The sequence below is a fragment of the Sarcophilus harrisii genome, chromosome 1 (assembly GCF_902635505.1).
Source record: "Sarcophilus harrisii chromosome 1, mSarHar1.11, whole genome shotgun sequence".
Classification (NCBI taxonomy): domain Eukaryota; kingdom Metazoa; phylum Chordata; class Mammalia; order Dasyuromorphia; family Dasyuridae; genus Sarcophilus; species Sarcophilus harrisii.
In genome coordinates this window covers 233593048-233605387 of record NC_045426.1, presented here as the reverse complement: position 1 = coordinate 233605387, position 12340 = coordinate 233593048, and the positions used below count along the sequence as shown (strand labels likewise).

The following is a 12340-nucleotide window of genomic DNA, read 5'->3' as shown; positions in this document are numbered from 1 at the left end:
TCTTGATTTAACTCTGGAAATATCCAGGTGCCTTTGGATCAAATAACTTAGGGTTCCTATCTCTTGAATTAAACAAAAAAAAAAAAAAAAAAAAAAAAAAAGGTTTCAGTCAAATCCTTTGGGCTAGCTAAGACAGGCAGAACGATTACAAATCTTATGGCATTTTCTTCTTTGTCAATCTATGTACCAGAGCAAAAAAATATCATGAAAGGTAGACCAGGTCAATCTCCAAATGACTACAAATTCTGATACCAGCTTCAGACAACCACCCCTCCCAGACACTTAGATATGAAAGTGTTATTAACCTGTTAGCCAGTAACAGAGCTGAAAATATACTGCCTTCACATTTGCTATCATGGGAAAGCTTGTCAAAATGCAATTCTGGAAAAAATCCAGACACTTAACAATTTATCTTTAATCTTTTCTTAAAAGAAAGAAAGAAAAAAAATAACAGGAATCAAACTACTACATGGCATCCTCCTACCAAATGAAGCCAAATGAGTCAAAAGAACTGAAAAGGATAACATTAACTGTTTCAATCATTTTCACAATATGTAAGTGTGCAGTATCTCAGATTATAATAGCTTAGCTACTTCTAGTACCCTTTAGCTCCTCTCAGATGCTACTCCTGCTCCCTCTTGTGGTTGCTTTAATTCTGGCATATGGTTGAAGCATCTGCTACTAAAATGTATTAAAACTCATCATTAGGCTTTCACTATACCTTTGGCTTCCCTATCACAGCGAAAACATTATGATTATGTAAGTCTTTGTCAATCTCCAAGAATATCTTGTCTGTAAAAAAGAAAAAAAAAAGGACCTATACTATTCTTTTATAAATTTTTTTTAACATGATCATAATCATTAATGAACACAATTTATTTCAATATACTAATAAAAGAAAATCATAGAAGAAACAAGTTGTTAAGCTTTGTTCCATCAGAAAGTGTTGAGCTGAGAGCACATTAGGGTTATTTACCACTAAGGAACCTATTTATTGCAAGAGAGCCTGTTTAAGAGAAGCTGCAGGCCAGTTTGAAACTCAATACATCCAAAGTCCAATGCTACTCTTGGCCTGTGGAAAGGAGTCAGTGCTTGTTATTTTATCTCCAAAGGAAAGAAAGTTTTACATAATGGTCAGCCTACATAATTATCAAGGTGATCAAATGGGAAAGCAGTGACCACTTCCGATGTTTTCTTGTATCACATCCTAAGTCTCTTCTCTAGGGAAAAAGATTTGAAAAATGCATGATCAAGACAGATTTGCAAAGATGCTAATAACTTTCTCCTTAAAACACTAACTGAGGGCAGTTAGGTGGCACAGTGGATAAAGCACCAGCTCTGAAGTCAGGAGGACCTGGGTTCAAATCTGACCTCAGACACTTAACATTTCCTAGCTGTGTGACCCTGGGCAAGTCACTTGACCCCAACTGCTTCAGCAAAAGACAACAACAACAAAAAAAAAATATCCTTTGTCAAGCTTGTCTAAACAGGATCAGAGGGACATCTTGAAAATATAGATTTGGGCTATCTATCTAGGGTCCTCAGTTCTGTCTTAGGGCCAGTGGGTGGTAGAAATAACTGTTCACATTTATGTAACACTAGGACTGATATTACGCTTTTCTTTACCTAAAAGGTAGGCAATGCATACCTTTTTTCCATTCTGACAGGCGAGGAAACTGAGGTTTAAGGAAGTTAAATGACCTGCTTGCTCACTGTCACTGAGCTAGTAATTGTCTGGTTCAGGATTCAAACCCAAATCTCGTACCTTAGTATGCTACATCACCTGTGCTACAATTTACTGGGAGATAACCTAAGAACTCCCAATAATATATTGTAATCAGAATATGAAATATATTGTAATCAGAATATGAATCCTCTCTCAATGAGTGAGTGAGTGTGTGTGTGTGTGTGTGTGTGTGTGTGTGTGAAATGTATTTGCTTTTCTTTTTGAAAGTGAGTTACTTTCCACCAAAGCAGAGTAGTGATCTCAGGTGGAAGCTGTTTATACATTCCTCAAATGCCATAAAAATACATACAAACCAAAGGAAAAAAAAAAAAAAAAAAGGAAGTAAGGCTTGTTTGACTCCAAAAGTTAGAAGACTGGGGAAAAAGGAGGATGCCTCAAATTAGAAAGATGTCAAGCTTATCCTAACCCTGATTCTGACTACATAAAACATTGAATTCTGAAGCCTGTGATCAACCTTTCTCAAACTATTCAATTACATATCCAGATTATCATTTGCTTTTGTTTTTATATTCCCTTCTATAACACTCCCACCCCTTCCACCAACCTTCATGCTTAGCAACTACAAGGCTTATTAAAGAACTTTTTGAAACTTGTAGTATAGTTATAGTTAGAAAGATGGTGTGTGGATATCTAGGGTAGATCTGACCATGTAAATCCACTTACTACTCATAAACTTCAATAGCTTCCTACTGTCTCTAGGTTGAAATATGTTTATCTGTTTAGCTTTTAAAGTTCTACACAATATGCTACAAAACAATTTTTCCAATCTCACTGGACATCACTCCCCCTCCTTCACTCTTATACTAAGCAAACTGGCCTTGTTTCTGTTCCTCATCATCCCGTCTCTGTGTCTGTCCCATTATGATTGGAACATATGTCTTCTCTTTCCTCTCTTCTCTAACCCCTGCCTGAAGCACAGAGATTGTTTTATTCTTTATATCTATATCTCTAGTGCCTAGCAGTGCCTGTGACATAGCACACACTTAAATGATTGATAGGATGCTTTAGCATACATAAATCTTAATGGGATAATCAATCAATCAATAAACACTAAATATCTTCTATATGCTAGAGTAACACATTTTGTTCTTTTCAGTCATGTTCTAAGTTAGAAAAGTTCTGAAAACAAAATTAGGCCCTCTGAAGAACTAGAGCTAAACTGTGACCACAACTGTATAATGTGCAGCCCTAAAATTTTTCCATGGCACTTAAAAGCATGCACAGAAGTTGCATGCACATTAAAGATAGCAGCAGTACATCTGACTTCTTTTCTTTTGTCTTCTATAGATTCCGTCCTAGGACAAGAAACATTAAAACAACCCAGAATGGAACTCTGGCCCAAAACCATCTGTGAGTTTGCTCCATTTGTATCAAAACATCGCTAGGGTTTGAATATTCTTTGCTATTCTTTGTTTGATTTTCTCTTGAACTGCAGAGGTGAGATACCTTAGAGCCGTCTGTCCCACTTTCTGAACTATTTTAAGTCAAATGCTGAATTTTGCTTCCAGTAAGTAGATATCTTCTGTTATCCCTCAATTAATGAATAATGATAACAGTAAATAAGGATTCCTTATTTATATTATATAACTTAGTATATATCATAAAATACTATACATTATGTAATCTAATGTTATATATTTCTAATATTGCATAATTTATACTATTCTCTAGGATAACAGTAAATATGAACTCTCCGGGAAATTATTTCAATTAAAAGTGTAATTTCTATTTTTTGGTCCGATAAATTCATCTCATAGCATGAAAGAGAAATTTGCTAAGTAGCTAAGAAGAAAATAAATATCTTGGAGGAACAGAGTTGAGGGGCCTACCTTGTTCTTTTGCCCAAGTAGTAAAATATGCAGAAAAGAATAAAGAAGGATAGAGCCTATTACCGATGGAACTAAATAAGTGAGCCACAATACCATTGAGGAATCAGTTTCCAAGTGAATTTAGAAATAGGCAGGGCAAAACTTTTGTTTAGAACAGATTTCCATAGTCATTTCAAATTATTTTTATATGATCTTCAAAAGTTGTTTTATATACTGACAACTATTAAAAAAAAAAATTGAACCCCTACTATAATTCTCAAAAAGAGAGAAATGTGGACGAAGCTAAATGAAATTACTAAATGAAATCATGATGCAGTGGAAAGAGTATTGGACTAAAGTCAAGATTTTGCTGGCCTGCTGCATGTCACCCTGGGCAAGTCACTTCCACTCTGGGTCCCAGATTTCTTCTCTGGATAATAAATAGGTTGAATAATGATTAGATAATCTAAGGTCCCTGTAACTCTTAATAATGAGAGTCTGCCTTTCTACCCATCCCTATTACACTTTTTCTTAAATGGATATGCTGGAGGATTTGAATTGGTCTTGGTTTCATTCATATGGGGAATATTTCCCAAGTGAGCAAACTAACTTTATGCTTTACAATTTATAATTTTAGAGAGTTACCTAAAGTAGATATTAGGTGACTTGCCTGAGATTACAGAGTCATTATGAGTCAGAGGTAGGACTAGAACCCTGATCTTCCAAATTTTAAGAACAATTCTCTACTCATTACACACTTTTCTTTCCAACCTGAAGCTCTAAATCCTTTCAGCTGAAGGTAGAATATTTGGGCTTATTCTTAGTAAGAGTAAGAAAATAAGGATTCCTCCATAAGTTAAATAACAATTGAAAAGAATTTAGAGAAAAACTAAGATGCTAACAGGCCAGAGACTTTAGAGGAGCATTCTGCCTGTCTATAGACAGAGTAGAATAGAATTGATAAAAGTTCAGAAGTAGCATCTGAACCCAATTTGAAAATTCAGGTAGGAGTTCTGAAAAATAAAATCTCCATAATTACTGGTTTTTCAAGCTTGGTAATGTTCAGAGTAAGAAGGTAATGGGAAAGATGAATCAAGCTGACCTTTGCTTCCAGTATGCACCAGGATATAGTGGATAAGAGCACTAGATTTGGAGGCAGAAAGTCTGGATTTGAATCCTGGCTCTGCTATTTATCTACAGTGCTTGGCATTAATAATCTACTGTGCGATTCTGGGCAAGTCACTTAATTTCTCTGGGCCTCAGTACCTTTATCATAAAGTAAAGTAAAGGGCTATCTAGCACATAAAGCAGGGGTTTTTAACTTTTTTTTTTTTTTTTGGTTAAGGATCCCTCAGGTAATTTAGTAAGCGTTTAGGAATCTCTTCTCATAATCATTATAATTATTATTTAATAATTGAAAGAAATGTCAAATTTAGAGATTAGTGAAAATAAATATGGTTTTTTTTTGTCCAAATTCATTAAGTCCCCTGAAATCTACCCACAGACCAAAGATTCAGAAGCCCTTCTCTAAAGTCCTTTCAAGTTCCAAATTTTTGATGAAGATTTCCAAGTATTTCTTCTTAAATGACATCATCATATAGACTATCTACCCTAACAAAAAAGTCTTACTTTAGAAATCCTAAAAATAAATAATTAGAAACTTGGGGGTTTTGAGCTAAAGTTTCCAAAGAAATAAAAAATGTTCCATAGTATAATTCTGTTAGTGAACTTTTTTGTCAACTAGGATGATTTAAAAACTTTTCCAAGCATGGAAGATAGTTCTAGTTAGGGATTATGTGGTTGTGTCTGAGGGGAAGGCTATATGATTTTATACACACACACACACATGTGTGTTTGTGTATACATATATGTGTTCACACATATATTTTAACCACATTAACTAAAAGGATAACATGACAAATTCTACTTTTAGCAGAAAGCATTTTAAGTCCTGAGTGAAGTATCAAAGTTAATAATTTACAGCTACTCCAGTATATGTTCTTGCCACAAATCTGTACAGATCTGGCTTTAAAGAGCCTTTTGGTATTTCAGATTCTAAGTCTCCCTGGGGATGGACTACAGTAATTTCATGCTAGGTGGAACTATTTGGGGTCAATAATTTTAAAGAGGTTCTTGCTGGAAATTTCTAGCCTAAAAGGTACTGTAAATAATAAATCTATATTGGAATAAACAAGCAGATTCTGTAAAACAAAATAAGTCTCAGATATTTGGATTTTCAGTGGTGTGGAATCCAAAATCCTGGTTTCTATGGAGTTTTAGATGAACAAAGAAGCAAAGTATCACTGCTGCTGCTGTTTATTTATTTCCCAGATACAAACAACCTTCAGTTAACTACTCTGCTTGGAATTCCCTACTATTGCAGCATTATTTTGGTTCTTGGAACCTGACAGGATTCCTCCCTCATCTACAAACAGTGAAGCAACAACCACTTCCACACCCAAATGATATAAACAGTGTTTCCCCAAGGCTGTTCTTGAAAGAGTCCATGGGACTACATTTCTCTATACATTGTTGTACTTTAAAGATTAAACTGCTAAAATTCCTAAAGATCTTCAGGATAGAAAATTAAGATCAACATTATTTTTTGTGGTGATGCTTTTTGAAATAAAAGGATTTAAAGTTATCTTATGACTAAGAAATAAGGGACTGCTTTTCTGATTCTTGAGATTTCTGAGCTAGAATGAAGCAATTTAAAAAGTAAAATTTTAGTTTCTCATTAAAATCCAATGGCAAGGCAAATATGTTACTATTATAATTGAAGGGGAAAGAACCAGGTCAAAAGAATGTAATACTAAACTTAAATTTTAGAAAGGACACTCTAACATACCTCCTTACAAAAGACTGAGATCAAGTGCTATACTTGGAATCAGGGGATCTGGGTTTAAATATCTCCTTAGATAGTTACTGTGTGCTATGCGGATCATTAACCTCTTTAGGTCTCAAGGTGCCTCTTCCATCTCCAGAACCATAATCCTATGAGAAATAACTAAACACTCAAGAAAACAAAACCTGCATTTCATAAGGATTTAAGGCTTCATCAGCAGCATATTATGCTTGGAAAAATCTTACCTATAGCTTGTGATGAATGCATTAAGGCTAAATTTTTAGCAATGTGGTCCTTCACCATTTCTGGAGGAAGAGGAACAAACTCTGCTGGTAAGCATTTCCCACTTTAAGATCAAGTCCGAATACTAGTTCAACCCATAGGATAGGCCGACCATCATAAAGGAAAAAATTTTACAACGAGTAATTATCTTAAATAATGGACGTCAGATGGGAAGAGAGTTATGGATTAAAGAATAATGGCAGACTCCCTACTGTCCCTTCCCTCATTACCTGAGCACAGTCACACTTCCTCTCCTCACAGGCAGGAACAGCACAGGTTCAGACACCCTGATGGGCTTGAATTGAAACTTGCAGCCGAAGCAGAGGGCGGAGTCACTGAAGAAAGAGACCGACACTATGGGTCTCTCAAAGATGTGGATGGGATCCACATGTGAGACAATGCAGCCTCCGGGCTGGTAGTCATTGATGACTGCGCTGTTGACAAAGCCTTCGGGGATGACACGGTGCTCCACCAGCTTCTGTATCACCAGCTGGTGCACCCACTCCGGAATTTCATCCACGTCTCCAGGTGGATAGAGCCGCTCCTGACCGGGACCTCGCTTCTGCAACTGGGACCCATAGGTATAGCCCTCTCCAAAAAAGTACTTGTTGCGGAGGGGGGCCCGATCCACAGTGTGCTCGTTATACAACCCTTTCTCTGCTCGGGACACCACCTCGTCGATGCGGGCCTCGATCTTGGCACACTCATCCTGGCTGAAGAGGCGGATTTGCCTGATGCCGCTCTTCACTTTGCGGGCCTCCTCCTCCTTCTGCTCCTCGTAGTCACTGCGCTCGGAATCTGAGTCTTCATGGTATTTACGTTTGGCCGGGATGGTGTAGGGCTCAGCAGCTGCAGCCGCAGCAGCAACGGCCACCACGGCAGCCTCGCGGCTGTTGGGTTTGTAGTTATCCCGGGATGTCATGGACTTGAGTTTCTCCCGTAAGTCGGTGTAGCCGCTGGCAGCAGCCATAGCTGCTTCCTACCCCACCCCCACCTTTCCTCTATTGATCTCCTAGATACCCGACTCTGGGAACTGGAGAGTGGGAAGTGCTGCTGCTATTCATGGCCTGCACCAGCTGTATGCGAATGTTCCTTCTGAAAAAGACGGTTTGCCTACAGCCCTCCAAAGGTAGATTTTAAGGTCCACAGGATCCCCTTCTCCTCTAGGAGATGGAAGCCAGGAAGGTTGAGAGGGGAGGAAAGATGGTCCTTCTTCAATCCTCCATAGGTCGGTCCCTTCTCAAAGCATTTGAGAATGCTGCGGCTTCAATACTTCATGGGGGTTTTCCTCCCCTTTGGGGAGGGCGACGGGTCAGGGCAGAAATCTTCTCCTAGGTTCCGGTCTTGGATGCAAGAAAGCCCGTAAACCTTTGTGGGGAGGGTCAGCGCAGTCCAGCTCTGGTCCCCTTCCTCCTCAGAGGTCTGAAAGCTCTCCTTGTGGAACGGGGGTAGGACAAGATCCAAGGATCGAAGCCCGGTTTGCCAGAAGTAAACCCCCTTTTTTCCCCCTCCTTCAGGGGAAGGACAGGTAGGGATTAGCAAGCGAACAGGCGGAATCCTGGCTCTTGGAGGGGCCCCGTGGCCACCGGGAGGCCTCAGCCGCAGCAGCCTGACTATGTCATGCAGAAGCAGCAGGGCCTCCTCCCGGGATCTCTTCAAAGGTCTCCAGCTGACGGGAAGAACACATCACCAGGTCGCCCAGATCTCTCCGGCCGCCTCATCCCACAGTCCCAATGGCAGCAGCCGTCTGGGGAGCAGAAACCGAAAAAATCAGGTTCCAATTAAGTGTGATCAGGTTCCGCTCTGCAGAGCAGGGGTTTTCGGGAGCACTTTAAAGGACTCCTCGCTACGTCACAGGGCGCCAGCCCAGCATACTATAGACCTGGGGCTAGTCCTGTCCTAAGCGGGATCCTCACCACGCAGGCGCCACTCCACCGGCAACACTGGGTCCTCCGGCTTCAGTCATGCGCGTCAAGATGGTCCCGGGCAGCGGTAACTTCAACGCATGCGCACGAAAAACCGCTCGTCGTTTGCTCCCCTCCCCCAACCCCTCAGGGCTACGAACCCCCTAGCAACCCGCCTCAACACAGCGCTGGGATGACTTTCCTCGGGAGCTGAGCGGCTCCTTTCACCTCCTTCCCGGGGTGGGGAGGGTTCTGCACGTTGTCACTGCTGTTCCCGCGCCTTGTCAAGACATCGTCGAGACGCCCGTAGACTCCTCAACCCCCTCCACGTACAACCAGGGGAACCGCCACAACCTACCCTGTGGTATTGCCGCCCCCTTCGAGCTTGCTCTTCTTTTATTGGTCTGTCAGCTACTCAGGGGGCGGTTCCAGACTTGGTTTCCGGTGGCTGATTGATGGAGAAGCCAGTCAATCAGAAGGGTCGCCCTAGTTATTGCGTCCCCGTCGAGGACCCCTCAGGGGTTAGTGGGTAGTTAAATTATTGCCTGTTACTGTACGGCTACGGAGGAAGCCTCGGCGACCGAAAGTTCCAAGCTCAGGCTCAGCCACGGCTGTCTGTGTACCACGGCCTCGGCTCGTGAGCTCGGGCGATGACGCACTCCGGAGGCGGGGAGTAGGCACCAGCGAGGGCAGCCCTCTCCCTAGCGCCGTAGCCTCCGGGACGTGACTGAGGGAACGTCTGCAGCTGGAGGTGTCGTTGGCGCGCGCCTGGCGGAGAGAAAGTACCTCCGAGAATTAGCCTCGGGAATCCTCAACCTAATGCGCCGCTGGGTAGTTGAGGCGAGAGCCTTTGTCACGGATAATACAAAACAATGGATAACCGGAAACATTTTTTTTTTCCTTTTGAAAAATAGTTCACGGTTTTGCCCCTCCCCCCCCCGAGTCACAGGCTTTTTTTGTGTGTGTTTTTTAGAAATGAATTTTTATTCACCTTTTTTGTTGCTACCCCTAGTTTCTCCCAGAGCCATCCAAATCCAAATAATTTTTAAATACAAGCTTTCACAAGCATATTTAAAATATATATATAAATTACATTCTAGTGATCATTCTGAAAGAAAAAAAAATAGAAAAGCCCAGCAAAAGGGATCAATACAATGAAAAAGTCGGAAAAGACTAAGCACGTGTCTCCCTCCTGGATCTCTGCAAAGGAAGGGGTTTGGGAGCGTCTAGTTAGCTGCCTTTGGACTAATGAACTCCAGAGCTGCTTTAGGTCTCCTTTTTTCCAAACACCCCTTCCTTGGCTTAGTTTATACTGCCTGCTGCGTACAGAGCATCGCAGCTTGTTTAAGACGCTGTCCTGTCCATGGAGAGCTTTTAGTCTAATAGGGAGATAAAATATCAGTGTAAGTCGCTGTAATTTTGCATGGAAAATGCAGCAGACAAAGTGAAGTGGACAGAACCAGGAGAACACTGCTTGTAGTGAGAACAATGCTGTATCGATAGCCAATGGTTAGACATTTAGCTGTACTGATCAACACAGCTCATCAAAGCTATTCCAAAAGACCAGGATGAAAAATGCAACCTACCTCCAGAGAGAGAACTGAAGAATTCTGAGGGAGGACATTTTTTTCGCTATATTTTCCTTGCTTTTCTCTCCCAAACTTGGCTAATATGGAAATGTTTTACATGATTTCTTCACATATTGCTTGCCTTTGAAATGCTTGAGGGAAAAATGGGAAATGAGGGAATTTGAAATTCAAAGTTTTAAAAGATAAATCTTAAAAATTAAAAAAAAAAAAACAAAAAAATACATTGATGAAAAAAGAAAAAGAAAAAAAATTAAAATCAGGGAGTTAGGAAAATAACCTCATATATTCTTTAATTTTTTTCATTTATTTATCTTAGCTTTCCTAATAGATTGTGAATTCTTTAGAGTTAGGGATTGTGTATCGTCAATTCTTGTATCTCTCATATTTCTTAGCACAACACTGCATCCCGATCCTTTGGAATCAGGTCAATCTAGGTTCAAATCCAACTACAAATTCACAAGTCATTTAACTTTTCTGAGCATCAGTTTTCTCAACTGTAAAAATTAGATGATATTACTAAACAGGGCTGCTATTAAGAGCAAATGAATTAATATATGTCCAAGGGAGAAAGGAGGTTTTGGGTCCCTTTTCCCCCTTCTCCCTTTCCCCCACATATACTCATTAAAAAATAACAGAGATAATACGATATTCATATGCTATTAAATGCAAAGAAATGTTTATTTATGTCTTATCATCCTTCTCTAAAATGTGAAGGAATCCACTGAATTGGAAGGGTGTTTGGCTATTGGCCTGAACAAAAACCATCCATATTCCTGGAGGCCTTTAAGAAGAAAAGCCTACCAATTTCAATAGACTTGTGATGGAGAGAGACATCTGCATTCAGAAAGAAGAATGTGTATCACAATTTAGTATTTTCACCTTTGTTTATTGTTATTGTTGTTTGTTTTCTTTTTTTTTTTCTCATTTTTTCCTTTTTGATCTGATTTTTTTACATAGCATGATAAATGTGGAAATATGTTTACAAGAATTGCACATGTTTAATCTATATTGGATTACTTGCTGTCTAGGGAAGGGGGAGGTGAGGAGGGAGGGAGAAAAATTTGTGAAGTTTTGCAAAGATGAATGTTGACAACTACCTTTGCATGTATTTTTAAAATAAAAAGCTATTAAAAATAAAAAAACCCAAAATATTATGATATATTTTGAAAATAAAAAGTCATTATTAAAAAAATTTTAAAACCCCAAATATTAGGCTGTATTTTGAAAATAAAAATCTATTGTTGAAAAAATTTAAATACTAAAATATGCTGCATTTTGAAAATAAAAAAGTATTATTTAATTTTAAAAACCCCAAGATATTATGCTATATTTAAAAAATAAAAAGTATTATTAAAATTTGTTAAAACCCAAAATATGCTGTATTTTGAAAATAAAAATTATTAAAATTTAAGAACCCCAAGATATGGTCTATTTGGAAAATAAAGTGTTATTAAAAATTTCAAATCCCCCAAATATTATGTATTTTGAAAGTAAAAAACTTATTAAAAATTTTAAAAACATAAATATTATACTGTATCTTGAAAGTAAAAAGCTATTAAAAATAAAAAAAAAACACGCAAAGATAGTTTTCAACAGTCACCCATGCAAAACTTTGTGTTCCAAATTTTTCTCTTTTCCCCTCTTCTCCCCTAGCCAGCAAATAATCCATTATAGGTTAATTATGTGCAATTTTCTAAACACATTTCCACATTTATCATGTTGTGCCAAAAAAAACAGATCAAAAAGACAAAAAATGAGAAAGGAAAAAAAAGCAAGCAAACAATAACAAAAATGGTGAAAATAAGTTGTGATCCACATTCAGTCCCCATAGTCATCTCTCTGGATGCAGATGACTCTCCATCATGAGTCTATTGGAATTAATCTGAATCACCTCATTGTGGAAAAAAATCCAAATCCATAATAGTTGATCATCCCATAATCCTTGTTATTTACTATGTACAGTGTTCTCTTGGTTTGACTCACTTCACTCAGCATTAGTTCATGTAATTCTCTCCAGGCCTTTCTGAAATCATCCTGCTGATCATTTCTTATAGAACAATACTATTCCATTACATTCATATACTATATTTTTTCAGCCATTCTCTAACTGATGGGCATCCACTCAGTTTCCAGTTTCTTGACACTACAAAAAGGGTTGCTACAAA

The 12340-nt window shown here is 38.9% G+C and overlaps 1 protein-coding gene across 1 annotated transcript in view; it reads right to left on the bottom strand.

The window, feature by feature from the left end:
- ALKBH5 (alkB homolog 5, RNA demethylase) overlaps nucleotides 1–9044 on the bottom strand; it is a 33463-nt gene extending 24419 nt beyond the window's left edge. The window contains exon 1 of the mRNA XM_031938542.1: nucleotides 6913–9044. Within this exon, the coding sequence (XP_031794402.1) occupies nucleotides 6913–7652 (740 nt within the window). The 5' untranslated portion in view covers nucleotides 7653–9044. The remainder of the gene's footprint in view (nucleotides 1–6912) is intronic.
- Between the last annotated feature and the right edge of the window lie 3296 nt (nucleotides 9045–12340).